Source organism: Myxine glutinosa, chromosome 11 (genome assembly GCF_964187855.1).
Source record: "Myxine glutinosa chromosome 11, kmMyxGlut1.1, whole genome shotgun sequence".
Classification (NCBI taxonomy): Eukaryota; Metazoa; Chordata; class Myxini; order Myxiniformes; family Myxinidae; genus Myxine; species Myxine glutinosa.
The window spans coordinates 66,258,806-66,276,423 of NC_136271.1; the positions used below are offsets into that span (position 1 = coordinate 66,258,806).

Genomic DNA, 17,618 nt, shown 5'->3' on the forward strand with positions numbered 1-17,618 from the left:
ATCGCAGGTGGCGAGAAGGCCCATGGGATGCATGTTCTGTGACTTGTGGTGAAGGCCACCAGACACGTCCCATATACTGCCTTGCACATTCCACTGGGCCTGATGGTCCAAGCTCAGCACAAGCACCTGATCAAGAGTGTCAGACAAGGGGCTTGCGAAGACCAGAGGACCACCGTTCCTGCCAAGCTGGACCCTGTACTGAATGGATTGTGGGAGAATGGCAACCTGTAAGTGAGATTTCATACATGTGTCCGATCCTTCTTCCGTGCACCTTTTTCATTGCAACTCAATTTGGCTAACTATATACACTCCACCATAAACAAGCGAACATGTAAAGTTGATAATGTAATTGTTGAAAGACTGTTACAGTGTTCATTTGAAGTGCCCTTTTGACACGAGGGATGTGCAGAACACCTGATTGCAAGTATCTACGAAATGTAATTGCCTCATGCAATAATCGTTCAGCATGTGCATCTCATTCATCCTTAGGTTTTTTGATATTGATAGCAATGTAAAATATTTTATTGTAATGTGAAATCAGTGTCTCTCTCTGGATGTAAGACCTGGAAAGTCACCAAAGGGCTCACACAGAAAATGGAGTCTTTCATCTACAGTTCCCACAAAATGATCCTACAAATCTTCGTCAAACCAGGCTAGCAAGAAAGAGATAGAGAGAATAACAGGAAGGAAAAATATAATGGAGGAAATCAAACTAAGAAGATGGAAATGGAGATGTCACATATGACGCATGGACAATGACGACATAGTAAAAAAAACCCAGAAAAATGGAGGGAGGATAGGCCAAGGGAGACCTGGTGAGGAACTATGGAAAATGCAATGAGAGGTAAGAGTCATCTGCACGCAAGTTGAACACATGGCACACACCGACATAAATGGCGAAATTTCCTGTGGAGCTCCATAGGTCATCCAGCATGAATGGATCACAAGAAGAATATGACCTACAACTCGTGCATCCATAAGTTTATTGATCCATGTCCGTGGCAATCTGATGGCATATCAGACGCCTACCCTTCAACAACATAGTCCTGGAATAATCTTTATGCACGATAACGCTCCTGCTCGCAGGGCCATTCAAACAAGGGACGTTCTTGTCAATGCCAATGTCAATGTCATGACACCCTGGTCTGCCACCGTAGCAGATTTAAATCCAATTGATCATATCTGGGATATCATTGATCATTGCGTTTGAACCTTGCCAAGCCTTTCCGTTTGAACCTTTTGAACCGGGAAAGGAGCTGATACCCTCGATGCTGTCAGCAGTGGACATACTGTATCCGGTATTGAGATTGTTACTTCAACATTGGATCCAGATGTGATAACATTCAGCACAAGCAACATCACATGATATGGTCACAAGGATATGTTCATGTAATTATTCAGCCTTTATCTCTGTCAGAGATTGCACCTCATCTTCCTTCGATAGCTCAGTTGGTGGAGCGGAGACTGTAGAGGTTCAATCCACGAGAGATTGCACCTCATCTGTGTCCCATTATGGCACTTCAATAAATCGCATCAACAACTAGAACGGCACTACGTAGAGCGCATACCTCCGTCAGGCTGAACAGTTTACGTTTTGTATCCCATCTACATCTGGACCTGAACCAAAATATAATCGGCTTGTTCTTGTCACACAACCAACTCATCCACCATGTACATACATAATAGGATGTCAAATGCAACAAAAACATCTCAACTCAGTGAACATATTTATTCCTTTCCTGAGATAAGAAAAACCTGCTACTTAAAATGTTTAATTGTCCCAGGGTGCTTCAAAATTGATCTGGACTTTTTTTTTAATACAGTCGGACCCCGACATTCGCGGGGGATAATACTGTTATGTCGGTGGGGTAGAGATACTTTAGACCAGGTAGATTTGTGTAGGTAACATGCTCCGACTGTCGTGAAGAAGAAGAACCACTACCATGTAATAAGTAGAGGAACTGTTTAGCCCGGATGTCGGATTAAGGTGTATCTTCGTCCCATTACGAGGAATGGGGCATGTTAAATAGTTATAGGGATTAGGTTAACTACTTCCCTGTTTGTCGTTCCCGATGTGGTTGATCCTTTGTCCCTTATGGCACCGCAATAAGACACTAGTGAGAATGGCAATTAAAGCACATTAAATAATAATGAAACCAACCGGAAGCCAGTTCTGAGCACTGCCGATGGGACGGCAACCAACTACAGCACACATCGAGGTCGAGCCAGCCGAAGACACGCCCCGAGGAGCCGTGATTGGCCAGGGCAGAGTAAGAAGGCACTCACTGGTTAGTGAAAGAAGGCCGAGGAGGAAGCAGCACGCTGATTGGCAAGGTACGACCGATGACGTCAGAGGTGGACTGCGCGCTGAGTGGTGCAGAGCTAAGCCTGTGGTGTTGGCCGGCAGGGATTCGAGGAGAGGCACCGATGACGTCACGCCGGGACCAACAAAAGAGAATGAAAACGGACATCTTCTCTCTCTCTCTCTCTCTCTCTCCCCTCGCTTTCCTCTGGTTCCTGACGGTCGCGCTCGCCCTGTTTCTGCCTATCGCGTTCTTCTCCTTCCTGCCTCTCGCTCACCTCTGGCCCTCGACTCTTGCTGACGGTGGTCCTTTGACGAACAATGAGCTTGGTTTCACCAACGTGGCTGAGAGGCAAGCTGCAAGCCTGCCGTTTGAGATGGACTGTGAGGCTTGCTTCGCGACAGCGCGCACGGCCTGGTGAACCAAGCAGACTGCGGCCTTCCTTCCCGCCAAGCACAGAGCCGCGTCCAGACGGCACGCTTGGGGCCGACACCCTTCCTGACGAGATACACCCGCCAATCTGAGCTAAGTAGACGAAATAATCACACCATTATTTTCCAACGTTATTTTCCCTCGTCTGTGTGTAAGTCTGGTGTGGGGGACGTCCTGGTTAGGAATTTAGTTTACCATCGTGTTTCTTGTCATCGGCATTCTGTAAAAACAAACCTGTTTATTTTTGTACATTTTAAACCCATTTTTCGTTTGAGTTATGTTCTTTGCAGGTTTTGGGACTGCCGGCGGACAACAGGTAAGACCCTTCATCTTCCCCTCCCCTTTCTTCCTCTGGCGCATATAGTAAAATCCGCATTTGATCAGTCGCCTCAGAGTTAAAAGCTTGCTTTGGCTATCCGTGATCCCTGTGGTGTTCACCTGGGGAATCACACGACAATACGTTCCTGGAAAATGACACGAATGTCGTTTCTGTGAATATGGGGGCATTGTTTCAATATGAAAAGGGGGGATAGTTTCTCGGCGGTTCGTGATTCATAAGTGAAATTCAAAAATCCCACGAAAAACCACGAATATGCGAAGAACAAGGCTGCGAATGTCGAATCAGATCAGAAAAACAGCAAATACAACACGAAAAACAGCGAATATGCACGAGAAAAACCACAAATACGTGAAGCAAAAGGCAGCGAATGTATACTGCGAATAAGTGGGGTCCGCGAATGTTGGGACCACAACTGTCGGGTTCCAACTGTACTCACAACTAAATTGCAAAGATTATACTTTCATTGCTTTTCAAGGTATTCTCCAGGTTTAGACAAATACATTTTCCTATCGTGGATCAAAGGACAGCAACACGACTCTCTTGATTTTTTTTTCCTCTTATTTGCAAGTGCAGATCAAATTTTGTAGCACTCTGTTTGAATTGCATCACAACTATAAATGTTAACCAATTTCAAAACAATTTGTTGGAATCGCAAAAGATAAAATGTCTTCCTAAGCAACAATCACAGAAATTTTGGAATCATGTTAACCCCTTGGAATTATCCCCACAGTGCTCAGCTGAGTGTGGCCCAGGAGAGCAGATAAGAAACGTGACGTGTGGAACGCGATACGGCTGTGACGACCGTACCATGCCGGACAGAATCCAACGATGCAACCTGGGGCCTTGCAGTTCAACAGAGTGGGTCCTTGGCCCTTGGTCTCAGGTTTGAGTGCCAGACACACTTCTAACACAATATTGTTACGGACGCGGTTTAGATGTTATTTACCGAGCGGTGGTATTGCCGCGACCTAACAGTTCCCCCGATTCTTCCCCAACTCACCCGATTCACCCAGACGTTGACCAAATCGCGCTATGCCAAATCAATGATAGAAAGGACACGACGACTGGGAAAGAGGAAACGACGCAAGGGGTACAGTTCTCAAGACCTCCGGAGGAGGGTATAATTACAGTGGTGGAGAAAAGGGGTAGATTACAAGGCAGTGAGGTAAAGACACAGAAGAGATGGGCACTTAATTACCGTCTTATCTTATCCCAGACAGACCACGGAACAAGGCTGACTTACACAGGGATTGATGGCAGGAAGGGACAGGCAGTCGATAGCACAAGGTGCACCTTGGCTCGGGGACAGGATAAAGCACGGTCCAGTCCAGAGGATGCGGGGAGGCCTCACAGCGCTCGGAGGGTACGTCTTGCTTGCTCCAAGCTCAGCGCGCATCTGACGTCACCTCCCTCTTCCTGCGCATGCTCAGTGGGGAGTGACACGCCCTCGGCTGGTTGGCTCTGCCCCCCTGGGGCTGGTCCGCCGCTTCCATTGGGTGCGGGGGTTACCGGGCTCCGCCCTTGACGAGGAGCTGACAGGGAGCCCCTATTTGGTAACCCCGTCGAGCACATGTTCGATGGTGGCTCGTTGGGAAGGCCTCGTGCCCTCCCAACACCCCCTACCAACCAAGCCGGAGTGAGGACGCGCACTCCCTGTGCACGCCGCTGCCGTTGCTGTTGTTGTTGTTGTTGTTGCTGAACCGTGAGGAAAAGCTGCGGGGAGGTATTGGGAGGTCCTAAACTTCCTAACGGTGCCATACAATCACATTCTGGTGCAACGAAGGGTCAGAATTAATGGAAACGAGTCCTTAACTGACATAGACTAAGAATAACTAGCAAGATGTCCTATAGTTGTCTTACATGAGATGCGGTGAACCTGGGCACGACATTTAATGGGGGAAATAGGGGGAGGTCGGGTCTACAGAGTGTTGTTTACAGAAAATGGGACTAGGGAATGGGGGATTGGGGATAGTTGGGAAGTATTGAGGAAATAGGGGAATATTTACAAGCGGATATGGATGGATGCAAATCCCATATCCGCAACAATATATTAATTATAGTTTTAGCTTGGAGCATATAATGAGTTAGTTGTTGTTAACATAATACAACAAAGATACAGACGTGCTCGCCAACGAGTGATGAAACCGGTCCGGCGGCTGACGGAGGCATGTAGCATTTTGGATTCTCATGTAAATGTCTGCAGCTCAAGAGGAACTTGGGAATATCAGAGAGCATGCTAGTACTCTATGTAGGGATGGCGCGGAATAAAATGTCGCTCCCATCTGCTACATACAAAACGAAAGTTGGATTATCTTGTTTAAAACCTCGCTTAGGCTAAATATGAGAGCCTACCTGGTCTGTTCAGCTGATTGTCGAGGTAGGGATCACTTTTCAATTCTCCAGACCAAGGCAAAAGCAAAATAAAGCAAAAATCAAGATCGGTCAAACCCGGGAATTCATCTTCTTGTTCATAATAATAATAATAATCTTCTTCAGACGGCATATTTCTGAGCTGCCTCTATCAATGGCAATGATTCTGCTACCATCCGACAGAGTTTTACTGACAACATCCTTTGGTATTATAATTCTCGTAGCTTGAAGGGATTCCTCAAAAAGTACGTAAAACTACATTCCTATGTAAAAGAATAGGACCGGGGTAGGCGTGGCTATGACTGTCAATCAGATTGATGGGGGCGGAGCTGCTAGACACATTTGCCTCGGTGTCGGCGTTATGCGTGATAATGTTATGTGGCATCAAATAATATCAGCAGAAATATCATGTCTCAGGAAATGCCTTGTTTTTCATTGTTACATTTATGTAAATAAAATAACAGTGAGGTACTAGTGCGATACAGCGCACACGGCCCAACCTTTCAATGATTAAGAATCACTTAAAAAATTCTAGTTTACGGATCCGAATTCAGATCTTCACTAAAACTGAATGAATCCTTCCTTGTCAAACACACAACCTGTCCAACAAGTTTCGTCTGAATCCGTCCATAACATTTTGAGATATCCTGTTCACAGACAGACAGACAGGCAGGAGTGAAAACATAACCTCCATCCACCTTTGGTGGCGGAGGTCAAAAAGGTGCAAAAACTGCTCCCCTTAATTACAGACCTATCATTTTTTCCCCAATCATAAGGAGGGTCATGGAATCCATCATCACATTTGATATAAAATCCTTCCTTTTCTCCAACAACCTCATCTCACATCACTAATTTGGATTTAGACCAGGTCACTCCACCTTGGACATGCTGTTTCTACCCACCCGACAATGAATGGAGGCCCTCAATGTCAGACATGAGATCAGGGCCGTCTTTCTGGAGAACTCGTGCTTTTGAAACAGTCTGGCATCCAGCTTTGCTCTTCAAACTCTCTGCGTATGCATTGCGGAGCCGACTCCACACATGGGTTACTGACTCACATCCTCTCATAGCCAACATGTGGCTCTCAATGGAATCCTTTCATCTCCTCTACCTGTCAAGGCTGGGGTGACCCAAGCAGTGTTCTGGGACGAGTCCCCAAGGCAGCGATCTCTCATTCTCTGGGAAATACCCTTTATATATTTGCTGATGGCCCCACACTCTGCTATGTCATCCCTCATCTTTCAAGTGGGCAGGCTGCAGCCGCTTTGCTCTCTCTTCAGACCTTGACAAAATCACAAGATGGTCAAATACTTTTTTTGAAATTTGTTTGGCACAAAAATGTTCAAAAACAGATCTTTGCAACTACAGACCAATCAGCTTGCTCCCAATCATCAGCAAGGTCATGGATCCATAATTGCTTCTGATATTAAATCCTTCCTCCACTCCAATGGCTTGATCTTGATTCATCAATTTGGATTTAGACCAGGTCACTCTACTATGAACATGCTGCTTGTGCTGTCTCAACAATGGATGGAAGTCCTCAATGCCAAACAGGAAATCAAAGCTGTCACCCTTGACATATCATGTGCCTTCGATACAGTCTGTCACCCCACTCTGCTCACCAAAATCTCCTCCTATGGTATCCATGTAAATCTCCATGCATGACTTGCAGACTTCCTCTCCTGTTATAGTCAACATCTGGCTCTAGATGGAATTCTCTCATCTCCTCTTCCTGTTCAGTCTAGAGTTTCTCAAGTCAGTGTCTGGGCCCTGTGCTTTTTCTAATCTTCATAAATGTTCTCTCTATCTTCCTGGAAAATCCTCTCTATCTCTTCGCTGATGACTCCACTCTCTGCCGCTCCATATCTCAAACCTCAGATCGGCAGGTAGCAACCTCTTCACTCTCTGCAGACCTGAACAAAATCACAGACTGGTCAAACAAGTTGAACATGTATTTCATTCCTGACAAATACCACACCCCCACTCTGTCTCTCTAAAAAGACCACCTGTTCAACCCTCCCATCGACTTTCTCAACAATCCTCTCAAAGAAGTTCTGTCACTCAAGCTTTTGGGTCTCACTATCTGCCATGATCTTTCCAGGGGAAACTGCATTTCCAAGCTGGTCTCCAAAGCCAGTCACTGACTGGGCATCTTCCATCATGCGAGGTCCTTCCTTGGCACAACTGAGCTCCTCACCACATAAAAAGCTTTCATCCGCAGCTTGATGGAATACTGCTCTCCCCTCTGGGCTTGTGCCCCTGCCTCACACCTAGCTTGGCTTCACACTGTAGAAACCAAGGCTTTCAGTATCATTGGAATCTCCCACGATGAAGCTCATTCTGAGGGCCTTTCACTTACCCACCGCAGGCAGGTTGGTGGTCTTTCTGTCCTCTACCGACTCCTCTCCGGCCTAGCTCCCCCAGCTCTGTCTGTGCTCTGTCCCCCCAAATATTCCTTCAGGGCGCAAAAGATCTCCCAGCAACCCTCTTCTTGTGCAACTTCCAAAATCAAGACTCTCTGCTCACCTTCACCCTTTCATTCCTCTTTTTTCCCGCCTATGGAACAAACTCCAACATTCTCTTCAATCCCTCTCCTCCTGAAAGTTACTGTGGTGTCCATTCTGTGTACCCCACCCCAACACTCTCCCTTCCACAGATCTCCAAATCTCCCTGTTCTCCACAGTTGTTGTGCTTCCCTTTCTCCACCCTCTTGTCCCCACTCCCTTTATTATATGTCCTATGTGATAGCTCTTGCATGAACCTCGACTTAACATACAAAAAAAAAACGTCTGGCAAACCCCCCTGTCTAGCTTAACAATCCTCTTGAGGAAGTACAATCTCTGCCTCTTACTGACAAGTGCAGGTCATATTTGTAGGACTCTGTTTGAATTGCATCACAACTATAAATGTTGACCAATTTCAAAACAAATTGATGGAATCGCAAAAGATATAATGTCTTCCTAAGCAACAATTGCAGACATTTTCAAGTCATGTTAACCCCTTGGAATTATCCCCACAGTGCTCAGCTGAGTGTGGTCCAGGCGAGCAGATAAGAGAGGTGACGTGTGGAACGCGATACGGCTGTGACGACCGCACCATGCCGGACAGAATTCAACGGTGCAACCTGGGGCCTTGCAGGTCACCAGAGTGGGTCCTTGGCCCTTGGTCTCAGGTATTAATGCCAGAAACACTTCTAACACAATATATGAATTGTAGTTTTAGCTTTGACGATATAATGAGTTAATCAGTTGTTGTTAACATATACAATGAAGCTACAGACGTGCTCACCAACGAGTGATGAAACCGGTCCAGCGGCTGAGGGGGGAGTGTAGCATTTCGGATTGTCATGTATGGACAACTTGTGAATGTCTGCAGCTGCAGAGGATCTCGGGTAGAGTTTGAAACATCAAAGGGCTTACTTCTGTGTTGCCTTTCCTGGTCGCTTTATGCAGCTTTCTTTGGCTATTTGAGTATGGGAACTTGTTTACACACATACACACACACACACACACACACACACACACACACACACACACACACACACACACACCTGCCCCCTCCCAACTTTCGCTCCTGTCCCTGTCATCTTTGTTGTCCCCTCACATCTCCTCACGCACTCCCATCGCCCCCCTTGCCCCCTTTCGCACCCCCTCCAGCCCTCACCTTTATAGCCTTCTCCTCCTGTCCCTCACCCTCCGAGCCTGCCCCCTCTGTCCCTTACTGTGTGCATCTGAGACCGAGACTTGAGAGATCTGAGACCAAAGATCTGAGAACTCCACTCCAATCTGGCAGATCTCTCAATCCAGGCTGCTGCTGACAGCCCAGACCTCATCTGTTTAACACAATCCTTCCTCCCATAGGGCATCCCTATCTCCTTAGTGTCCCTCCCCATTCTCTCCATCTGATTTGATCAGCTGGAACCCTGCCCTGGTGGAGTGTGTCCTGTCTACATCAACAACTCAATTACTCACTGTCCTTGTACTGATCTTACAACTCTCAAGCCCAGGAGTAAATTTGGCTGTGACTTCCCCTCCAATCCCACCTCTTGTTTGTCTGTGTGTTGCACCATCCTCCAAGCAGTGATGGCATCATCCTTATCTCACTCTCTCCCTCTCTCAGACAACATTGACCAACTTTTAACCACTCATCACAACTCTGTCTTCCTCATTATGTGGAAATTTCAATTGTCACCATGTTAAATAGCTGGGTGTCGGTACCTCTCTCACCAGCCCTGACACTTCAGCGAAGGACTTCTGTGACTCCATGGGACTGATTAAATCTGTGTACTTTCTCACCCGGATTTCACCCAATAGCAAATCCTCCCTTCTAGACTTGTTGATGACTAACTTTCCACAAATGTCTCCTGCTCTTCCTCTACTCCAATTGATTAATATAATCAACATCTCTCTGGCTATTCTCAGAAAGCTGCTTCAATGCTGGCGAGTCTGGCACTTCACTCAGACAGATTAGCAGGGACTGCAAGCAGCCATCTCTCTTTTGGACTGGTCTTCCATATCTAATTCCCTTGATGTTAAGTCAGCCTGGAAATTATTCCACAGAAACCAGCTCTCTCTCTTTCTCATGGACAGATTCATCCCATCTCGTCTTCCATTATCCTACCCTTCTTCATGTCCATGGTACACAGAATCATGTAGTGAGACAGTGACTGTGAAACAGCTTACGTTCTCTTTTTGGAAGGCACTTCTGACTCCAGGATATCTCGATGCATTCCAAATATCGCGCAACAAGTGGGTGTCCACTCTCAGAAAAGCCAGGAAACAGCATCTGTCTATCCTCACAGTTGAACTTTCAAACTTGTCACCCTCCTCTAAAACCTGGTGGCACCTTGTTAAGTCTGTGTCTGGAGTATGCTCCCCTTCCATCCCTTACCTCACTTCAAATGGCATCAGAGCTGACTCTGCTCATGAGAAGGCCGAATGCATGTTATGTGAATGCTTTCAAATCTTGTATCCGCAACCCATCCTCTCTGTACCCAACCGTGCCTGTGGTACCCAACTGCTTCTGGACTCTCCATCTTTTGCACCTCATAAGGTGAAGTTTCTTTCAACCTTGGAGTCTGTCTCTGCTACTGAACCAGACGGCATCACCTCACTTGTCCTAAAAACATGCTCCGCCGCTCTTGCACTTCCTGTCTCTGCCCATTCCACCCTATCACATGCTCTAGGTCATCGTCCATCTGCTTAGAAATCAGAAAACATCACTACATTACATAACTAGAACGGCACTCGGTAGAGATAGTAAGGGCATTTTATGAGATATTTCACAAATCTGTTAACTAAATTGTTACCAAAAAATTTCTTCACCAATATGTTTGTAAAGGTGTGTAATAACATGTGTTAAAATGTTGAAGTTCAACTCCCGTGGGAAACCCAGAAAAAAAGCTGTTGAATTCGGGTACCGAAAAATTATTTTCGAGAATTTTTTTTTTTAATCGGCCCTTAAGTAACTTATGAGGGGTCAAATAAGGGTTTTTCATGATTCTGAGTTGATTGTTAACATTTATATTTTCACTTTTACATTTACACACAAAGTAGCTTTTATTTCACATACATATATAATACTCAAGAGTTATTTCTCATTCACAATGTCAGAAGTTTCAACAGTCATTGTCTATGTCTTCTTCAGACTCAACAACATCATGACTGCAGTTGACATCATGACATGACAACAACATCATCATGACAACATCTACCATGTGGTGGTACTCCACCCAGAGTGCAGGTGTTCTTCCTCCTTTTGCGAGTCGTTTGAAGGTTTCTTCAAACCTTTGCTCAAACACTGGCACTACTGGGTCTGAGTGTCTGGCTCCCATCTTCCCATCAGCCACCTTCTCCATGAAGGTCTTCATGTCACCACGCTCCTCCTCAGTGAAGGCAAGTTTCATGATGTGTTGATAGATGGCTGCATCGATGAGGAGGTGAACACGGATTGCCTTGTCAAAACATCCTCCATCCATGATGTGGTTGGCTGTCGTACTTCCAGGATAGATCAACTGGATCACATCTAGTAGTCCAGAATCTTCCATGATGTTACCCATTGATCCAAGATAAGACTTCAGCAGGTGAAAACCACCCAACCTTGGAATGACGGGTAGATTTGCCTGCTTTATTATATTCACAGCCTTCAGCCAAATCGGAAGATCAAAGGTCACTATAGCGACCCCAGCGCGCCGTATGCACTCTTTCAGAGTGGTGAAGATGGTGTTGAGGTCATTAGGGTCTCCTTCAATAACTGGGAGGAACTCGATCTGTGTGCTCTGCTTTGCATCATTAGCATGGATTCTCTTCATCCAGCCATTCCAGTTGGAGTGTGGGAACTCAGGATCGTTGGCTTTGATCACCCACCCCGCTGCCCAGAGTGTGTCACCTGGAGTGAGGAGTGGCTGATCATGAGCCAGGGAGGAGGAAAGCTCAGCGAGGGGGAGAAACATGATCGCGTTCGTTCCTATCTGTTTCCTGTTCGTAAATGGAATAATCTTTACTTCAGTTCCTCTCAGGATCTTAGCTTTGTCGAGTGCCTTCAACTTCACCCGGGGAAAAGCTGCTGTTGTCTGTGGATCTGGCAAAGGTGGTGCCGGAGAGGTGACTTCGATCCAACCCATTGAGTGAAAGGGAGTGTTTCCGTGAATAGAGACAATGTTTAAATCGATATTGTCTCCAACAAACTGAGTGACTGCATTGTTTGTTTCCCCAACCTCCATAAAGACCACCTGATCATTACTTGACAATTCACTTTCACTGGCTGGCACTTTGGCTGTCATCACTGATTGATCCTCAAGCGCAGCATCAACCGCAACCTCATCATTGATCTGTTCATCGGTTTCCTCCACAATGGTGTCAAGAGTGCCAGAAGTATCTGGAACATCATCTCCACTCCTACTATTAAGGAAGCAGTATTTGTAGTTTTGTGTCTCCGTGTAAGACTCAGTGTATCCCAGCCGGTGGAACCTGTTGAGCATCCATTTTGACCCAAATGTATGATCAAGTTGTATGGCAAGCCCCATTTGGTGTGGCAATACTCCAGACCGAGGTCGACAGGCCTTAATAAAATTCTGCCCCCAAACGGCAACTCTTTCGTCTGTCTTGACAATCGGTCTCAAGAACATCTGAAGGCTTGCAGGAACAAGTGTCAGCTGACTATTGATGTCAGTCATACTGTGTGTGGTGGGGTATGACTTTGGACCTAAATCAATCAAGGTAATATCATTGGATATGAACTTGAGTGCCGTCTTTATGATCTGAGTCTTCTCATCTCCATGGTCAAGATTAGCATGTTGCCCTCGCAGAATATTGTCGGTGCCATCTTTGAGACAGAGTACATCTGCCCTTCTTTCCTGTGTTGTGAAATACAAGGTGTCTTCGTATTTCTCTAGAAGTTTTATCTTTAGCCAATGCTTTGAATAAGAAAGGCTCTTCTCTGGTGACTGATCAAACTCCTGCAGCTTTTCATGGACTTGGTCCATGTTCATTACCCCATGCTGTAATTCTGAGTCTAACCATTCGCAGAATTCAATAAAAACTGCCTCTCGCTCCTCATCAATACTCCTCTGTCCTCCCTTCCTTTTTCCTTCCTCATCAGTCTTGGACAAACTGTCACCTCTCGCAAACATAAGTTTGCATCGCAAATGGTACAGTGTTTCTTCTGCTACCAAGTCGTTGATCCCTTCCAGGCATCCAGTGACTTCAGTGCCCCAGTCATCCCCGCGACTCCGTGCTGTCTTCAGCAAGCTTGCCTTCAGTGTATCTGCAGTCAAATTATCTGGCACTCTGTATTTCTTTCTCGCTTGTGCTGGATTATTTTTGTAGAGCTGGGCTGGTTGGTTGCAAAGAATGCATACATCCTTATACAGGAGGTCAACTGACTGTGATCTTCTAGAACTGCAGCCAGTTGATGAACTGAACTCACAAGTAGTGCGTCTTCTCTTCAACTTTGATGACTCTTTCTCTGCCTTTGATGCTTGAGCTGACTTCTTGGTGGTTGCAACAAAGTTGTTGTACAGATCATTTTTACACTTCTGGTGGTACCTCAGTTTTCCTTCCTTTTGAGCCTCCTTCATACGTTCCACAACAGTAACATTTTCGACAGTTTCTGCTTGTTTCAATAAAGTTGAGTATCCCTTTGGAGTTGCCTGTATGAGCCTTTCAGCTGGTGTATCCGAGCGTGCACAGATGAAGCAATTGAGCACAGGTGGAGTAACGTCTTCATCCATATTGCTAGACTCCATGTCCTGCAAAGTAGAAAATGAGATATATTTAGAAATTATTTTTCCACAAAGGAGTGTCTGTGGTGAAATATAAATGTTAACAATCAACTCAGAATCATGAAAAACCCTTATTTGACCCCTCATAAGTTACTTAAGGGCCGATTAAAAAAATAAAAAAATTCTCGAAAATAATTTTTCGGTACCCGAATTCAACAGCTTTTTTTCTGGGTTTCCCACGGGAGTTGACCTTCAACATTTTAGCACATGTTATTACACACCTTTACAAACATATTGGTGAAGAAATTTTTTGGTAACAATTTAGTTAACAGATTTTCATATGTTTCCCTTACTAAGAGCAGACCTCCACCAGGCTGAACATGTTACATTTTGTATCCCACTGATCGACCAGATCTGGATTGGGACCTGAAGGAAAACTGAATCAGCTTGTTCTTGTTACCCCAATAACTCGTCCACAAGTTTTTGAAATATCACGCTATGTATTGTTCTTGGCCCTATCTCTCGATGGTGAAGAATCACTTTAAAAAAAAAAAACTCCCGTATCCGGATCCATATTCAGATCTTCACCGAAATCGAATTGGCTCGTCCTCATCACACACAATCCGGCAAACAAGTTTCATCTGAATCCATCCTTAACTTTTTGAGATATTAAACATGCTATGTATTCTTGTTGGCCCTTTCACTCAATGGTGAAAAATCACTTAAAATATTCTAATATCCAGATCCAGATCTTCACCAAAATTGAATCAACTCTTCATAGTCAAACACACAACTTGTCCACCAGGTTTTGTCCAAACCAGTCAACACCTTTTTGAGAACTACTGTTCTCAAATAAACAGACAAACAGACAGGGGTGAAAACCTAACCTCCATCTATCTTTAGTGGCGGACGTAAAAAGGTGCACAAACTGATGCCCTTAACTATAGACCAATCATCTTACATCCAATCAGCAAGATCGTGGAATTCAACATCACAGTTGAGATGAAAGCCTTCCTTTTCTCCAACAACCTCATCTCACATCACTAATTTGGTTTCAGAACACGTCACTCAACCTTAGACACGCTGCTTCTACTTACACAAAAAATAGATGGAAGCCCTCAATGTCAGACATGAGATCAGGGCCGTCTTTCTGGATATATCTCGTGCTTTTGATACAGTCTGGCCTTGCTTTTCAAACTCTCCACCTATGGCATCCAAGGTAAACTCCACACACATGGTTTACTGACTTCCTCTACTCTCGTAGCCAACGTGTGGCTCTCAAATGAATCCTTTAATCTCCTCTCGCTGTCAAGGCTGGAGTGCCCCAAGCAGTGTGCTGGACCCAGCCCTATTCTTGATCCTCATACGAATTTATCTCTGACTCTCTGAAAAATCCCTTTTATCTATTTGCTGATGAATCCACCCTCTGCCATTATGTCCCTCATTATTCAGACAGGTAGGCTGCATCCTCTTCTCTCTCTTCCGACCTTTATAAAATCACAAGATGGTCAAATACTTGGAATATGTGTTTCAATACTGACAAATCTCACACCCTCACTATCTCTCTCTGAGAGGACCGTCTGGCAACCCCCCATCTCGTTTCTTAACAATCCTCTCGACGAAGTTCAATCTCTGCCTCTTACGGAGAAGTGCAGGTCAAATTTATGGCACTCTGTTTGAATTGCATCGGAACTATAAATGTTAACCAATTTCAAAACAATTTGATGGAATCACAAAAGATAAAATGTCTTCCTAAACAACAATCGCAGACATTTTCGAGTCATGTCATTTCACTTGCAATTATTCCCTTGCAATTATTCCCACAGTGCTCAGCAGAGTGTGGCCCAGGAGACCAGATAAGAGAAGTGACGTGTGGATGGCGATACGGCTGTGACAATCGTACCATGCCGGACAGAATCCAACCTTGCAACTTGGGGCCTTGCAGGTCACAAGAGTGGGTCCTTGGCCCTTGGTCTCAGGTATGAGTGCAAGGATATCAAGGATATTTGGCTTGGCTAACCCCCGCTTTTGGATATTTGGCTATTTAATTTGGCTAACCCCCGCTCTAGTCGGGAAAATGGCCTTTAAAATGCATGTTGTGTGTTGTTGTGTATCAAGGAGATAACTAGGCCTAGCGGTCAGAGTAGCTTAATAATAACCGTTACATGTTCAATGATGAAATTAAAATAAATTTGTTAATTTGTTTAATTGCTCATTATTTGTTCCTCCATCCGAGTTCTGTATATCCACAACTTTCTCTACTAAGATTTCCAATCCTATTTTGGATACTTTGTCATTTCAGCTGTGTTAACATGTCACAAGCGCACTTGTGATTCCGTCACATCACGTGTGATTCCATCACATTACCTAGTCTGCCACCTATAGTTTTCAGTTTCTGCATTGCATTACCAATAAGACTGCGATAGGAAAGCAGTACTATTGCTGACTTCCGAATTTTTTTTTCTAGACCTTGTGTTCACTAACAGAGCAGAGTTTTTATATCAAATCTCATTAGTCTGTTTACCATGTCCACATAGTGTGATTCCGTCACAAGACTATTCTAGGTAACAAATTTTGTTAAACGGGGTAAGCCTCACTGAGAGTAGTACTCGTCTGTAGCCATGTGACAGTTCTGGTTCAATACATATAATTGAATTCTCTCTGCTCTTCTTAGCATTCAAGATAATTACCTTATATGTTCAACATTAGAGTGCACATGGTGATTCCGTCACGATGGAATTCATGATATACTAATTAAAGTTTTAGCTTGGACTATATAAGGAGTTAATCAGTTGTTGTTAACATGATACAACAAAGCTACAGACATGCTCGTCAATGAATGATGAAACTGGTCCAGCACTGAGGCGGTGTGTAGCATTTTGGATTTCCATGTATGCACTACTTGTGATTGTCTGCAGCTGTAGAGGGAACTCGGGTAGAGTTTGAAATAGCAATGGGCTTCCCTTTGTGTTGCCTTTTTTGGTTGCTTTATGCAGCTTTCATTGTCTGCTAAACTATGGGAGATTGCATATATATTGGATCTATACGTATATATATATATATAATATATATATATATATATATATATATATATATATATATATATATATACATATATATATACATATATATATACATATATATATATATATATATATATATATATATATATATATATATATATATATATATATATATATATATATATACAGTGGTACCTCGGCTTACGAGTTTAATCCGTTCCGTGACGGAGCTCGTAAGCCAAATCGCTCGTAAGTCAAAGCAAATTTTCCCATTCAAATGCATTGAAATGCTATTAATCCGTTCCAGCCTCAAAAAAAAAACACCAATTTTTTTTGTTAGGTGCTTTTAAATAACAAAAATGTACTTTATAAATAACAAATAATGTATAAACAAGCACGACCTCGTATATACTGTTACAGATACGACTTTGATGGTATGGTGGGCCGAGCGGGATGGCCGCCGTATCCGTACAAGTTACCCGATTGTGCCCGAATGTTGACTAATCGCGCTACGCTGGCTCAATAGGAAAGAGAAGACACGCGGCTGGGTTATAATGACACAATACGACACCAGGGGTTCAGTTCTCAAGTATATTCGTACGGAAAAAGGTTAGATTACAAGGACAAGAGGGAAACATAGGAAGGTGGGCACGTAAACACACTCTTATATTAACCCTAGACAGACCACAGATAAACGGGACAAGGCTCACTCACACGGGGTTTGATGGCCAGGAAAGCGGCAGTCGATGGCTCAGGTGCACCTGGCTCAGGGACAGAATCGCGTACGTTGGTGTCCAGCAGATGCGGGGAGGTCGCTCAGCGCTCGTGGGTCGCGACTTTGGTGGAGATGCCGGGGAGGTCGCTCAGCGCTCGTGGGTCGCGACTTTGGTGGAGATGCCGGGGAGGTCGCTCAGCGCTCGGGAGGGTGG

At 44.7% G+C, this 17,618-nt stretch overlaps 1 protein-coding gene across 10 annotated transcripts in view; it reads left to right on the forward strand.

Annotated features, from left to right (window-relative positions):
• LOC137436727 (papilin) overlaps positions 1-17,618 on the forward strand; it is a 285,438-nt gene that overhangs the window by 76,526 nt on the left and 191,294 nt on the right. For 9 of the 10 annotated variants that reach the window (XM_068130762.2, XM_078786728.1, XM_068130760.2 and 6 more), the window contains 4 exons: positions 8-227; positions 3,806-3,958; positions 8,465-8,617; positions 15,493-15,645. In XM_068130762.2, coding sequence (XP_067986863.2) covers positions 8-227; positions 3,806-3,958; positions 8,465-8,617; positions 15,493-15,645 — 679 coding nt within the window. The remainder of the gene's footprint in view (positions 1-7; positions 228-3,805; positions 3,959-8,464; positions 8,618-15,492; positions 15,646-17,618) is intronic. The other variant, XM_068130767.2, reaches the window with a different exon arrangement.